The sequence below is a fragment of the Phoenix dactylifera genome, chromosome 6 (assembly GCF_009389715.1).
Source record: "Phoenix dactylifera cultivar Barhee BC4 chromosome 6, palm_55x_up_171113_PBpolish2nd_filt_p, whole genome shotgun sequence".
NCBI classification, from domain to species: Eukaryota; Viridiplantae; Streptophyta; class Magnoliopsida; order Arecales; family Arecaceae; genus Phoenix; species Phoenix dactylifera.
In genome coordinates, this window is record NC_052397.1 from 12,046,467 (window position 1) to 12,062,451 (window position 15,985).

Sequence of the window (15,985 nt, forward strand, 5' to 3'; positions counted from 1 at the left end):
TAATATAATATAATAAGTATACAATATAATATTATATTATAGTAATATTATATTGTTGCCATTTTATTAATATAGTATAATAATCATATCATGTTAATTATATTATAATAATATCATATTAATTATACTATCATAATATTATTATAATATAACATTATTAAAAAATATTATTATTATAAAAAATTTAAAAATTACATTATCTATTATATTATTTAGATTAAGTACTAGGCTAAATAATTTATGAATTAAAAATACTCTATAATAACAATTTTTTATAGTACAAAAAGTTAGATAATTAAAAGCATTATGTAATATTAAAGCACTCTTTCAGCTTGGTTAGCAAATAATTATTAAAGTTTGATAAAAATATACTTACCAAATAATAAACAGCTTTTTTAAAAAAAAACCCTACTAGCAAAAATTTTACTGTCCAAAATTGTATAGATAAAAACTCTACTAAATATAGTCATGCCAAACAAAATTTGCCCTAAAATTTTGTTTCTCCCAATTTTTATCCTTTTTCTCAAAAAAATCCCAGACTTATCTCCAGCTGTCCGAGGGAAGTTCATATTTGGTACAACGAAATAAGGCTTACACCTATTGGAGCTACCATCATACAATGATATGCGGGTGCCTCAGTCTAAAAAGGGAAAATTTGCAAGTTGGCAAGATATTTTAGAAAATCATGCAGGGAATTCACTGTGGATTAACCTGCAATGACTCATTAGATGATGAGTATAGTTTTTACATACATGCACGTACATACGTGTGCACATGCAGACGTACACGTACGTGCGTGTGCACGTGCAGCGTACACGTACGTGCAAGTGCACGTGTGTGTATACACGTGTAAGTACGTACATGTGTATGTACATGCGTTGCATGGACTTCATGGAGGGCCACAAAAACCAGTTTGCTCAAAATGCTACACAAAATTGGTAGGCTCTCTGCCGACTTTATAGGGAAACAAAAATCAGTTTGTAGGGCAATACGAAAATCAGTTCACTCGACCAAACACAAATTTCCAGAAGTTGTAGCGCTCTCTTTGGAAGCGAGTTATCACTTACAGGCACACATGGTTCCTGCACCAACACAATTACAGTAGGAATGGACTACAAGGAGGATGGACATTGCATCTCAAGGCTATAACAGCAGCTCCCCAGAAAATTCTGTAGTTTGGATCAAGCATATGAAAACAAAATATTTTAAAGAACAAATATAACATGTTACATGGAGCTCATAGAACTCACCTAAGCCCCTTGAAAGTCCCCTTGATCAAAACCAGCATCTACCATCCAAGTTTTTCTCAGCTTTTGGCTTTGAAAGCATTAAATTCCTTTGACCGGAACCGAGATGGTCCTCCAAAGAGACAAAGCATTAATCCATTCCATTCTTTCAAAAGAACTGTCAAACTATACAACAAAAAGCTGAGATTAATGGACGTGCTCACTGTTCTCAAAATCCATACACTGCTCAAGAGCCATTCTGACTCGAAGCTGCAAGAAAAGGCCATTAAAAGTTAAGATCAACAGTAACACCTGTAAATCTAAGATGAAAAGAAGCTTGCATTCGGATGCTACAGATACAAAACCTTGCAATCCAAGCAGGGATCATTGACCATAGTTTTTATTTGAGATATTATCCCAGCATCTCGGAGTCTTGCAACCCTAGTAGATGAGCATAAACCATCTCGATAGGTTAGGTTAACTATGCACCACACAGAAGCCACTCTTAGTAAATTTTCCTTGCTCTGCAAAAACTTAATAATGAACGAGGGGTTGTTCCCATTTGGTTGCGGTGGAACAAGACAATTCAACACCACCTCCTTATGAAACTCATTCCCAGCCGCAATATTAGCAAGCAAAAACATTCCCTGAGAAAAAAGTTTAACAGGTCATAAAGAATGACAGAAGCAACAACAATAATTATCTCCATACTTTGGAAGATTCATATAGATTGTTCAATGCTATCATACTGTGGCCTTTTAATAAACAAGATATGGATTGGAAGACAATTACTTTTATTGGTAGCATTTCTATGCACCTATAAAAAGTTCTGATCAGATCTCTGAGGCTATGCATTGCAAACAGGTGCAAGACCTGTACTAAAGTATTAGTAGATTCTGCTTCTTGGTTGCAAGCCTGCCCAATCCATAGACAAGTAGAACTGTAATGTAAGATAATTTTGGCCTATTTTCAGGCTCATTTTAATCTTATGTCACCCATATATTGAATATGCAACCTAGCTATGAAATGAACATTTCCCTTTTGATATCTTGATAATAGTCTCATTTATCATAAGAATACCCACATTAAAGCTAGAAGTTGACTGAAGAATTTTGTAATTAGACATGAGCAAAAGACTGACCTGCATGCATACTCCTGGAGAGGAAGCACTATGTAATATTCTAGTGAGAGCATTTATAATGGCACTATCTTCTGCAAAAGCATGCTCAAAAGTGTCTCCACATCCATCAATGAGATTGCTAACCAGCGTCAAGGCCTGCTCTTGAATAGGATGTTCAGAATCTGCAGCATTTTATATCATTAACTGTTTATTCTACTGTTTAATATATCATTTTATATTATGAATTATGTCTTCTAATGTCTAAAATATTATTATGAAGTAGGGTCAAAAAGAACATAGAATTACCACATATTAGGCTAGCCAGATTGGATACTGTTAGCTCCATAAGAACACATTCTTTATCTTTTCTGTCTGCAAGGAACATCAGGTTCCTCAGAGCCCATACAGATTTCAGTCTGAGTGTTGAATCCATGGACTTGGCTAGTTGAACAAGCTGTGAAACACCTCCACATTGAATAAAAACAGACTTTCGAGTTGCAAAGTTGACAGCCACATTGCAGATAGCACCAAGCGCAGCAACCTATAACAAAAATATTACCAAAGAAAATCATTCAATCTCTTATATACTGTCACTACAAAATTTTGACCTACCAACTAAAAGCAGTAATCAACAGCAGTAGACTCCAGAGCTATTTGGTGATGTCCAGTTCTAGATACGTCATGTGGACTAGGATCCTTCAGTAAGGATGCCAGAATATCAACATGCTATGAACAGTTTTGGATATTTAAATTATTAGCACAATAATGCTCAGAACATTGAAAATTTGAATAACAATATCAGTAGGGAACTGCCACAGACCAACAAATTTGTATTTGATTCTCATAAAACAAAATAATCACAACAGGAAATTTTTTAAAAAATGAACTAAACATGAAGATGTAGCCAAAAAGCCAATGGAAGAGAGAAATTCAGATTTTTCCTTCATGCATGATGAAATTTAACTCCTAATGCGACATCTGTACATTCTTTGACCTATGTAACTTGTTTTTCTCTTTCTTATTTGACTATAAACTGTAAAACTTCCATACCATCTTTATTCAAAAGATGTAGTTTGTCCTTGATCTCATTTGTTTCCTTAGCAGGACAGTTTGTTGCTTAGACTTGTACATTCTTAGTTATCATTCCCTCAAATTCTTTAACCACAGATGCACTTGGACCATGAAAGGGTGATTCTTGAGCTGACCCTTTTTTCCCCCAAACATGCATCTTTTTCTCCCCAAATGAACAATAACGAGCTGAGGCTCTAATAAGGGTTTGAGATCAGATCAGGATGAGTGTCGTAGGGCATGAAGGAAGAGGCCTAACAGGCACGGGTGGTGGCTGGCGGGTCCAATGTTATGAAGATAATACTGAGTCGTGAAACATAGAGGGTGTTAGATCAGACCAGATTGTGGATCAAGTCACATATGTTAAGATTTTTTCCTAGTTCTTTCAAATATTTTGTAAAAACATAAAATTGTGAAACTTGATAAAATAAGTCAATATAATGTCAAAGATGAAAAGCCCAAGATATATGAGCTCTACTTTCCACCATCATAAGCCAAATAAAGCATATCCCATGAAAACAACGTTATGTCCATCATTCAACATAATTATGTTCTACCTATCAACACAATTATCCTAAATAGAACAATTTAGGAGAAAATGATAAGGTTTTAAGAAGTGGCTGTAAAAATATAAAAACTTGCCTCTTGCTTCAACTCCATTAACTCCTTTTTTTCACTTTCTATAGGTTAAAAACCCGCATGGCTAATGGACTTGCTAACTTTATGTGCTTGAGGCTTATTGGGGATAATAAACAACTTTAAAAGCCATTTAGCCAAGAGTGAATTATATAAAATGGAAAATGAACTGCTACATAATTTAATATACAAATAACATGATGAACTTGGATCCTGTGATTTAAAGGATTGTATGATTCATTATATGATTTAAAATTTTATGACAAATCCCAACCCATGGATAAGATTCAGATTGCTTAGGGCTATGCAATCTTGATCATGGATCATAAGATTCGATAACAATGGACAGGTAAAGAAAGATGCATGGGAATTAGGGCATGGAGTAATTAAACATTGTATGCATAAGTAATTAGGCACCCAAGCATTTCTAAGTGCACTTGGAGACAAGTGATGCTAGTAAAATGTCGGATACAAAAAAGAACAAAATCAATTTCCAGGTTCTGCTTCAATCATATTTCAACCGACAAAGAAGAAAGGAGGCACATCAATTAAGCTTCTCATTCTATTCTAAACCACACGCTTACATTTAGACACAAAGGATAAGACGATTGGTACCTATACAACTCAACTCAACTAAGTCTTAATCCCAAACTAATTGGGTCGGCTACATGAATCCTTTTGCTCCAATCTACTCGCTTTAGGGCTATACTTTCTAAAAGATATTGAGATATCAAGTTCTTCCTTATTACTTCATCCCATGTAAAAAAGACATAAATGCCATTTCTAGGGCTTAAACCTGGGTCGCAAGCGTAGAAGGCGGAATACTCAACACTATACTACAACGACCTACAACACCTATATCATTTTGGTTGTCATTTACTTCACTCCATGATCCACAGCTGCATTCTTTTGTGCATCTAGCATATGTAGGGGTGCACATGGGTTTGGGTCAAACAGAGAAGCAAACTGAACCAATGTTGAGGGGTCCATTTGGTTTGGATTGATTTCGGTTCTAATTTTTTGAAACCCAATTGGATTGGTTCGGATCTAGTTTAGGGGTTGGGTAACCTAACCCAACTCAAACCAATCCATACATGTATTATATACACACACATATGTGTGTGCGTGTATATGTATGTATTTGTATAAGAGATATATATATTGTATTATGTTTAATTAACATTTGCTTATGCTTGTATTAAACATTTGGATGATGACCACTCTCTTTTCTCCTCTTTTACAAAATAATTTTGTCGGTTCTCTCTTAACTTTTTGGCATTTAGAAGATAAATTTATGGTTAATGTGATGGATAATATGTTTTTTAATAAATCAATGCTTTATTTCTTTTTTAAAGGAAAAACATTGACCCAAGAACCAACCCAATATTGATTGTGTTTAGTTAGGTTGGTTCACATTCATCGATTTGGTCCCAGTTCCAAAAATCAAGAACCAATTGGGATTGGGTCGGGGTCCCAATTTAGCTTCTAACCTAAACCAATTTGACCCATATGCACCCTTAAATATATGTATCCGAACTTGAGGTAGAGAGATTTAAGTTTATATTTGAGAAATATTCAGCCTGAAGTCGAATATCCTACTTTTATTTATCTTTGAACACCAATATTGTGCCTCCTAGAAACAAAAGCATCAAACCTAGCTTCCATGGCAACCATTATTTAAACCAAGTTTACCACAAAAGACTCTAAGAAAGTAGTACAAGTTATAACAAATGCTAAGTTATCTTAGATCAAAGCATCAATCTAGAACTAAGATCAACATTAATTATCATAGTGGAAAGAAGAGAAAGGAATCAAAGAAAGAAGGATAGGAAAAAGAGCAAATAACAAAGTAGAATGTTTGGCTCTAACATCAAATTATTGCAAGCCTACTTGGGAGTGCCTAGCTTTTGCATTGCTCAATTAAAAGGGCTGAAAAATTTAGGAAAACAAGGTAGAAAAGAACAATTTTCTACTGATTGAAGGATATATGTTAGTTTTCTAGGTCTTCCTAAAAATACAATGTGTAGGGTTTTGTGTTAGGAAAAGGATTATTCAATATTGATCCAAAATCAAATTTCAAACAGCAATATAGAAAACTGCAAGTGAAATTGTGAACGAGAAGATTAGAGGAGGAAAGAAAAGAGATAACAAAAGAATAGAGAGGAGAAAATAAGGTAACAGGGGGAAATAGAGAAACAAAGGGAGACGGGAAAGAAACCACTTCAAACTACATAATTAATGTATGATAAGATCTGAACCATTCACGTTTCAATAGCCAAGATAGACTCTAATAAGAAATCTATACCAAGGTCCGCCAAACTAGTACCAGAGATGTACCAGCCAACGACTGGTTCAAGACAGTACAAGTCCATTCCATGCCACTTTGGGACATACTGACATTGAGAGAGTTGGAGAGGAAGGGAGAGAGAGAATAAGGGAGAGAGAGAGGAAGGGAGGGAGAGAGAAAGAGAGAGAGAAAAATCCTAACCCTGACCCTGCGAGAGAGACGGAGAAGGGGGAGGGACGCATACCGATGATGTTGGTGGGGGGAAGCTAGAGTCGCAAACTATGAGGGGAGGTGAGGCCGTGAAACAAACTTGAGAGGGCGAGGATTGCTAGCTCAAAGAGGAGACAACTGAATAGATATGTCGAACTGTGCTAGTAGCCAACCAGTCTGTTCGATATGCCCCGAACCGGTTGGTTCGGTAGACCTTGCTCCATGCAGTAGAATAAGGGCCTAAAACACCTTGAACATTTTTACTTGAACATTTTGGGCTCTAAGTAGAAAGATGATGATTAACTTCTTGTGCTCTTTTAATAGAGAAACAAGAACAGTGTGCCAATCAAAAGCAAAAGTGTAATAATTATGTAGACAATACAAAAAAAATATCTAGTAGATCCAAGCCATCCAAATACTTCCTCTCACAAGCAAAAATTAGAGTTTAGCTATGAATGTCATCAAATCATATGCTCAGCATGTCTTGAGACCACGCCACCACATGTGGCTGACACAAAACTTTTCACATCATGGTTTCACTTTTTCTTTCCCCTAATCTGAGAGCCAAGCATGGAAAACTATGTGAATGAGAACCATACCTAATAATATCCCAATCCAATCTCTACTATTATTACCAAACTTCTTTTACCCAACATCCACAAGGTTGTGAATCCCATATCATGAGCCAACTCCATAGCAGAAAAAAAAAAAGTATCATGAGCCAACTTCCCTCAAGAATATATTTAATATACTCCACATTCAATCTTCAGTGAATATCTACAAAAAAGTATATGAACTAAAATGGGATGTATATTTATCAAATTGACTGCAAATAATCTTCATTAATGGAATCAAAACCATTCATAAAATGCTACTCCACAAATTAGAGAGTTTGCAGTCACATTTATATAGACTGGAAGCTGACTTCCATAAGTTTAGAAAGCTAATCACAGTGTACAACACTTGCTAAACTCTCAATCAGGACAAGGCTGCAATATATGGACTATGATAGAATGATAATCAACTTGAACCGACAGATTTTCCTGGCTAAACGAAGGCTCATATCATATAGAGAGCTTTTCCAGCAAAAAACGGTATTTTCTTTTAAAAGATTTAACATACATAAATGTATAGAATTTCTCATAGCCACTGACCACATCACCTGCATAAGTTAAGATGATGACTAGGCTAAACAAAGGAGAGTTAATAATGACCTGCTAAAACATAGGGCAGCTATTTCAAAAAGAAACTCATTAACAATTATATGCATACCTGTACAGAACTAGATTCGTCGTGCAAAAGCTGGACCAAAGGAACAACAACAGTTTCACTGGAAAGATGGCCTGCACTCAGATTCTAAATCCCAGCCTATCAATAGAGACCCTAAAACATTTAACAGAAATTAAAAACAACAAAACAAAATTCTACAGGTTTCAAACCTTCAGTGATCGTGAAATGTTCCTTATACAGCTGCATGCTGCAGTACGAACATCAGTGCAATCATGCTTTAGTGCATCGACAATAAAGTTTAACACCTGTAAGATCATACTTTAGTCAGCGAATAAATGCATGCAAAGACATCATAAGCAAGGATCAGTCTGCAAAATTGTGCTGATGCAGATTAACCTAAGCTGGGTACGTTTAGATATAGCATGCCTGTTATTATAAGGTTTTAAATTTCATGAAAAAAGAGTCAGGGAGGTGTATTACTAAAATCCAAATGCAAGGAAAGTTCGCACCAGTATCTCCCGACATAAATAAAATCAATCATTGTGTGATATGTAAAAAGAACCATGTATTTTCAGCAGGCATGTTCAAGCAGAAGAGAAGAAATTTACATGATGATTGATCATCATTTACCTGCATGACAGCAATTTGATAATGCAAATGAATTATGAGTTCCAAAGATACAAGTCTGTTCAGGGAAAAAATTAATTTCATAGAATGGCTGGTGAGGTGGGATCCAGGCCCCCATCACAGTCATTCTACAAGGTCCACAAAAGTGACAGCATATGGGACATCAGTAGAATTCTAGGACTCTAATACATATTTTTTAAAAAGAATGAGAAAGAAAAAAAATATGCTATTGAGGCACGGTAAGGCTGTATAAAGCCTTGAAAGTACTGACCAATGGTGCCAACTAGTTCAACAGTTGAATGATGTCGACAGGTCATACCTGTCTACATCAGAATGAGTTGTATGAAAACTTGATTAGATTCAATATTGTTTGAACCTCAAACTTCACAGAAATAGACAGGACTTGGTATCAATCATGCAAAGGTTGCAGAGAAATTTATCAGGTTTATTGGACAGAACTACATGGAAACAGAACAGGTATTTCTATCAATATCAGTATAGATTAGAAACGGGCTTGCTGCATTTTCATACATGCATGCTGAAAGGGACATGGCAGACTACACAGGAAAAATGGACAGGTATAAATAATTCATTTTTCAGTTCAGGATTTTTTAAGATACAAGTGAGAAACAACCCAAGTGTCTAGAAAAAAAATCATGTAGCATCTTCCTCTTTGGATCAAAACTTAAATACCACTGTTCCTTCACAGGGCAATGTTAATCCATGTATAATATGCCATCTTGGTTTCGAGCCTTATACCGGTGCCACGCTATCACTATATTGGTACAGTATAGTACCGGGCCAGTTCAGCATACCGAGTATCATTACGTCCTCCGTACCATTTACCAAAACCCAATTGGTACGGTACGGTACACCCCGTACCGTCTGGTATGGTACACGGTGTACCAAGCGTATACATATTCTCTTTTAAAAGCTGATATTGCTAATATACTCAACCTGTCTTAGAGATACCTGATCTTGACAATTGAGTCCAAAATGGTAAAGCACTCAAGTCTCAAATAACTAATTGGAAATATATGCATCTTTGTGTGTAGTCAATAGGACTAAGGCCAATGGAACAGAGTGATGGCTCATATACTTCCCATTTACTTTGTTAATAATTCTCATCTGGCTTATTTGATGTCAGCAAAATGAAGGCAGATATTGTAAGAGTTACAAGCACATAAGATATGCTGTCAAGTAAGCCGAGGCATGAAGAAGACAATATATTGCAACCATTATCGATCACCAGGAGTCGAGTTCCAGGTGTTATACAATTATCAGGTGGCTTAAAGTTTCTGAGCAACAAACTTCTTACAGATGGAATCAGCAATAAAAGAGAGGTGGATAATATGGAAAACATCATACTCACCTAGTAAAGAACCAACATAGGGATGATAGTTATAAAATAGCTATGAATAATGGATGGTCTTAGAAGCACCAAATAAACCTACGTGTAGTCATTTTTCTCTAGGCCAATGGCTATATGTTAAAGATCATCTCAAAAGATACAATCTTCACCAGTTTCCAAAGAAAACCTAAATGTGAATCAACTAATTGCAACAATTGTCCTTGGACCTACTTAGGCATGAGTAAGTCATATGTTTGTCTCCTTGGTCATTTTTCACAGTTGTATGTGCACAGGTATAGTTGAATATGTAATATACATGAATGATACAGTATAACTTAACAACTTAAGAATAAAAAAGTAAATGATAATTATCAGAAATGGGTTGAACATGTATGTACTAATCACTCTCAATCTAGTTCTCCAGTGAAGCAACAAACCTGCAGAGATATAAGCTGAGATCTACACTTTTCCAATTTTGAGCAAAGCTCAGCTAGTGCAAGCAATATTCCCTGGAGACGCCTAGCCTCTATTGGACCCTTATAAAAGAAATTGCAGAGCTTCTCAACTGCATTAATAGAAATGGCCTGCTTATGTAACTCCTCCTCATCCATTATTAGATTTGTCAATGCAAATGGAGCCTCATCCCCTGCTTTACCAGGTTCTTCAAGGAGCTCGATTAATATTAGTATTAGTTTAGTTTTGATTTGCATCTCTTGCACATAACAAGGAGAAGCATGCCTGATAGCAATCAAGCATATACAGGCAAGCAATCTTGTCCTAGGATACCTGTCCTGTATTAACTCAATCAAAGAACTCAAAGCTTTCCCGTTGTCGATACATGCAAATTTTTGAGCAACTTCAGAGTTATTCCTGACAATTGCTTCTATAGATTCTAAACAAGCATCCCTTTGATTTAGAGGTCCCCCAAGTAATTTAACAAGCCTCTGCAAAACACCAGCATCGCAGAGTGCCTTCTGCTCTTCATGTCTTTCACAAGAGTGTGCTATAATACTTGCTGCAAGTTCAGTCACATTTTCATTCTCTCTGTATAAAAGTGATAGAAGAAATTTCATGTTTTTCTCTTGAAGTACATCATATTTTGGTGTCAACTTTGACTGGAATATCATTCTAAGTGACCGTGCTCCTGCATCCACAACCTGTAAACAAACAAAATCAACCAAGATAGACAAAGAAATTTCCCATAAATACTAGAAAACTGACATAACTGTTACTTTTTATGATTATCATCAATAATTACCAGTTCACCCACACAGAATAATTTCAAATCATCATGCTGGATGTAACAAATGCAATTGAACATGAAAATTTAATACATTCATCTACAAACATTAAATCTCCACATTCACAATGGGTTTAGTGGTGGATTCCGCTTGTTATCTCCCTTCTCTTACTTAGCTTCTCCTCTATCTCAATCTCTTCCCCTCGTTGATTAACCCCCTTGTATTTCTTGTGTCATAAGCTCTCATTTGTCGCTGAATTTGCCCCCTCCCTCTTAAGTACCAAGCATTGGTGGAATTTCCCCTTTATTGGATAGAAAGCAATCAAACATATTTTTCCTAAAGAAATGGACCTGGAGATTTACTCATAAGGAACAAATTTTCCTCTTTACAACATCTCTAAAAATAGCTACAGATATAAACTTTAAATCTACAAGTTTGAAAAAGTGTAAATAATTATATGTAGCTCCAACTAATACTCTAGTTTCACTCCCACTATGTGATCTCATCTCAAGGTCATCTTGACATATATCAAATGCTCCATAGTTGAATCCCAAAGATATTATGATGTCCATTCGAAATATAAACAATTACTTTAGCTCCATCTGATACTCTAGTTTCACTTCCAGTATGAAATCTTGTATAAAAGTCATGCTGACATACATCAAATGCTCCATAATGAGTCCCTAGGATATCATGATGTCCATTACACTAAGCCCATCAACAATTAAATTATTCATTCTTTATGTTCTTTGATCATGTTATTGTTGTGTTCAATCAGCTGTTAGACCCTATGTTCAATCTGCCTTTTCAGAAATGCCTGATTGGCAATTACAGTAGATTGGATCTTAACTGTTAGACCCTTTCATTCATCTGACTGTCTTCATCAGAACTTCCCCTACTGTATGAGATGACTGTTTCTTAAAAGTCACGATCTGAAAAGTATTGCATAAAAGCACTGGATGTCTTCTTCTGCAAGAGACCTTAGAGGTTAGAATTTTCTTCTTGCAACCTCTGCGGCATAACTTCAAATGAGCCTTGATGTCATGAAATTGATGTACAAAAAAAAAGGATCTGTTTGTCATATTAAATGCATGAAATCTACATGATTTAAAATCAGTGTTTAGAAAGAGAAGGGATAACACAGAGTATAGGGCTTTTAGTTAAGTTTACAATTAAGAAGAAATTCATTACATGAAATATTTCACATTTATATAATTAAAGAAATAAAAAATTTGATTCAGAACTTTAAATCCAACAAATGCTGAACTTTTAAAAGGCACCATATGCTACCACTATGATCCACATCTTTCCTTAATTCCATGAGGATCCTAGCCTGTATAGACCCTAGACCTGCGGTAACATTTTTCCTAGAAATAAAAGAAAACTAAAAAGGAAAGTCAATCTAGGATATTTTCCTAGCACTGAAAATCATGGGACTTAGAATAATTTCAAAAGATACAAAATAGAAACAGAAAAGTGTTCTTAATTGCACTAATTTTCAAGATGCATCGCTCTTTCAAAGCTCTTGATCTCTTTTATCCTTTGGGATTTTAGTGATACAATACTCTCAACAACCCAACCATCTGTAAACAAGCTGTCTTGAAAAGCATGACAAAAAGGCTAAGGAAGCTATATTACTGTTCAATGCACATCCTTCATTCAGCAACATCTCCAAAATCCAATACATTGTATCTACCAATTGAGAGGCTTCAACAAATCTTGCCTCTGTAGAGACTCCAATTGCACTCCATCAGTCATATCTGTTGTCCAAGGTACTTCTTGCCCCTTTCTAAGAGCTACACTACTGGGCTACTCACGCTATATCCTTAAATGCCTCCATCCATCCTAACAGCATTGCTCCCCTCTTGAATATTATATTATAGGACATTAGGACTTTTGACAGCATAACCTCAAATAACTCTATCCTAATAATTTCACCTTTACATGTTCTCTATTTCAAATCCATTTGATAACCTATAAATTGTTGCCCATCTCTTACCATGAACTCATCACACCTTGATCTAGTCGCAATGGCTAACTAAATCAATCATATGTTTTTATAAGCCACTTAATTTTCTATATGTTCTTATAGGTTGTTGGATCTCACAACATGCAGTTTTACTGCACTTTTCTGATTCTTAATTTTTGGGACCATAAACTAGGTCTTATATCCATTTCTGATCTTCCATATATTTTATCCAACTGTTTTGAGTCTTATTCACTTTAACCGTATGTCAGCTAAAATGCTTGGTTGTTCCTCCATTCACTGAACAAAGTTTGTGGCTTGTTTTGATTGTTCTACTATAACAATTAGGGAAATGACACCACATCTTCCATGGTGGTTTTCTAATTATGTTTATTCAATGATTATTTACGCTTTAATAAGGTCTGTCTCATGCATTTAATGATTGATGTTAATTCATGAATTCAGCAACTGTGTAACAGATTTAGCTCCATGCATAAGAACAACAATTACCGGCTTTTTTCTTTTTATTCAGCATTTGTGCATACTAAGGCACTCCTTAGAGGGGTTAATTTGTTGCCATAGTCTGCTCAAATGGATTTACACAAGACCTAACGTACATGAGTTTTATGAAAACACTTTTTTGGTTGCTTTCTAGAATGACTTTTTTTGAGAATAGGTCTCCTGTTTTTGTATAAAATCAGATTTATGATTATCCATTTCCATAAAATTCACGAGGAACCAAACAGCCCTTTAGGGATACCTTATTACTCTATGCTTAGCTAAGCTTCTCCTTCTCATAGAACATTGTAGCAACATATTTTCCTCTATAACCACTATAACCCTTGAGCAACTTCCAATTGTTTGCATTGAGACTTGACAACCCAAAAGGCATTGTATGCTGCTCCTAACCCAACTGTTCCACTTTAGAGCTCTAGTAATGCTCCCTTCCATACATCAGCTCTACAGTTGAGCTCCTTGCCAAGATGATGGTATTAGTGCTCCATTTTGTCCGAAACCCATCAATCACCTGATCATTTTGATTCTCTTATACATGGCTCCTATTCTTCAAATTCAAATCCTTTCTTGTAGCCACTTTTAATTACTTTATGGGCAAGTGTCCTATCGAGAGGTTGTTTAGTTTACACTTAAGCCTAACAAATCATTAGTAGTTATCAAAGTACGCAACTAGTATATGGTACATAATAATAAAAGTGAAATCCCACCTAAATCTCTGCGGTAGCACGTGCGGATTACATCTTAAATTCTCAAAATCATTGGGTTCTCACGAAGCAATCTGCAGTAAATAGTGTTCAGTTCACGGTTCCATATCAACAGCCCTTGATCCTTAGACGACGCTATATCCATTATTCATATATTATCATCCAGGAAAAAAGTATTTCACCATCCTGAAGACAGAATGTTAGAAATAAGGAACCAAAAATGCCATGAGTGTACCTAGTACATGAAACTACTATTGCAACCTTTAGAATTAAGGATATGGAATTGACACTTTCAATGAATGCTCCTAAGTAGAAGACAAAAGAACATCAGCAATGCCAGCAACCTATCAAGAGATTAAGAATTGCCCTGCTTAACATCCCATTTCATCCTGTACAGTCCAATACATGCTTGTATGGCTTGTGTTCTGAAAAGTCACCTTATGCTACCGGATTGCAATTTCCTCTGCTATGAACTCAACAGTGTTGGACCCAAATAAAATAAAACAGAATATAGAGAACTGATACAACTGCAAGGAGAAACATCAAAGTTTTCTTCCAGCAAACTGCATTTGTTCTCCTCCCCAATCCCTTAACTAATGTGTCACAATTACACCTCACACAACAATTCTTCGCATGAACACAGTTGAATATCAAAGTATAATCCTGATAGTCATGCTTGAAATTAAGCTGCAGCCAAACTTCCATCAAAACCCACCTTATCCTACATCAGCTCCATAACCCAACCGGTAGGGAATCAAACTGAGTTAAAATTACTGCAAAAAAGGCATCTTTCCACGTCGATAATCTCCTAATAAGACAATTTAAAACAATATTAATTAATTTAAAAATAACCATCGGTAATTCCATCAGAATTATATAATTCCTCTCAATTTTCCTAGTTTAAAGCATAAAAAATCAAGCACCATGTTGACAACAACAGAAACAAAAGAAATTCGTGCAAATTGTGTCCATCAAAATTACCTTCTCATCAGGGTAGGACAATATACGGGTGAGTTGGGGAACGGCATCGGCGTCAAGAACCGCCCGAACTCCATCCTCCACTCCACACGCAAAGCTGCCTATCGCGGCGGCCGCCTGGACAATTAGTGCGGCATCGCCGCCGCCCTCGGCGGAAGCAAGGACGGAGACGATCCTGGGGACGGCGCCGAGGTGGAGGTAGAGGAGCTTCTTGGTCTTGTTTCCGATGATCTGGTTCTTCACCTCCCTCAGCGCCTTCAGCAGGGCCTCCCCCTCCGCGGCGGCGCCGCCCACGCCGAGGCGCTCCACCAGCTCCTCCGGCCGGTTTGCCGTCGCCGACGCTGGCATCTCCGGCGGCCGGGAAAAAGCGAGACGCACCTCCGGGACCGGCGCAAACGAATTAGAGAGGGATGGGAAAAGGCTGGTAAACAAGAAGAGTTCGACGGTGGTTTTTTTTTTTCGTTTTTCCGTTTTTCGGGGGCTTTATTCAATATCAGCACGCCTGCCACTCGGAGGGGTACCGCCTCTAAAATGGTCTATTTTTTTCTTTTTTTTTAATTCATCTCAGTCCTCCATGGAGTATCCGCAGGAGGATCACGCCTGATAAGCTTTCAAACACGGTGAGATCAGGGGCTCATTTGGCCATCAGAAGGTTGGATCTTGCCCAATTTGGACCCAGATCCATGAACTTCGATTGGTTCTGGCATGCAGGGGATTTATCCCGCTTTATCCCTGGAATAACTTCCAAACAAAATAACAAATAGTATCCTGGATGTGAAATTAAACCCCGTATAAACCAGGATAAGGGCATTTGTTATCCCGAAT

The 15,985-nt window shown here is 36.5% G+C and overlaps 1 protein-coding gene across 3 annotated transcripts; it reads right to left on the reverse strand.

Moving 5' to 3' along the window:
• Positions 1–926: 926 nt before the first annotated feature.
• LOC103717785 (armadillo repeat-containing protein 8) lies at positions 927–15,654 on the reverse strand. 3 transcript variants are annotated; one of them, XR_003387759.2, is made up of 10 exons: positions 15,164–15,654; positions 10,193–10,912; positions 7,987–8,082; positions 7,820–7,903; positions 2,653–2,887; positions 2,368–2,528; positions 2,019–2,141; positions 1,592–1,873; positions 1,251–1,496; positions 927–1,169 (listed from the first exon to the last, which is right to left on the reverse strand). XR_003387759.2 is itself a non-coding variant. In XM_026808977.2 (9 exons), exons 1-9 carry the CDS (start codon positions 15,506–15,508, stop codon positions 1,434–1,436), a joined length of 2,109 nt encoding a protein of 702 aa, XP_026664778.1. In that variant the 5' UTR covers positions 15,509–15,654; the 3' UTR covers positions 927–1,433. The 3 variants fall into 3 exon arrangements, 2 of the variants coding, with proteins under 2 accessions (XP_026664778.1, XP_008804523.1); XM_026808977.2 differs by having other exon boundaries at positions 927–1,496; XM_008806301.4 differs by lacking the exon at positions 2,019–2,141 and having other exon boundaries at positions 927–1,496; positions 15,164–15,652.
• Between the last annotated feature and the right edge of the window lie 331 nt (positions 15,655–15,985).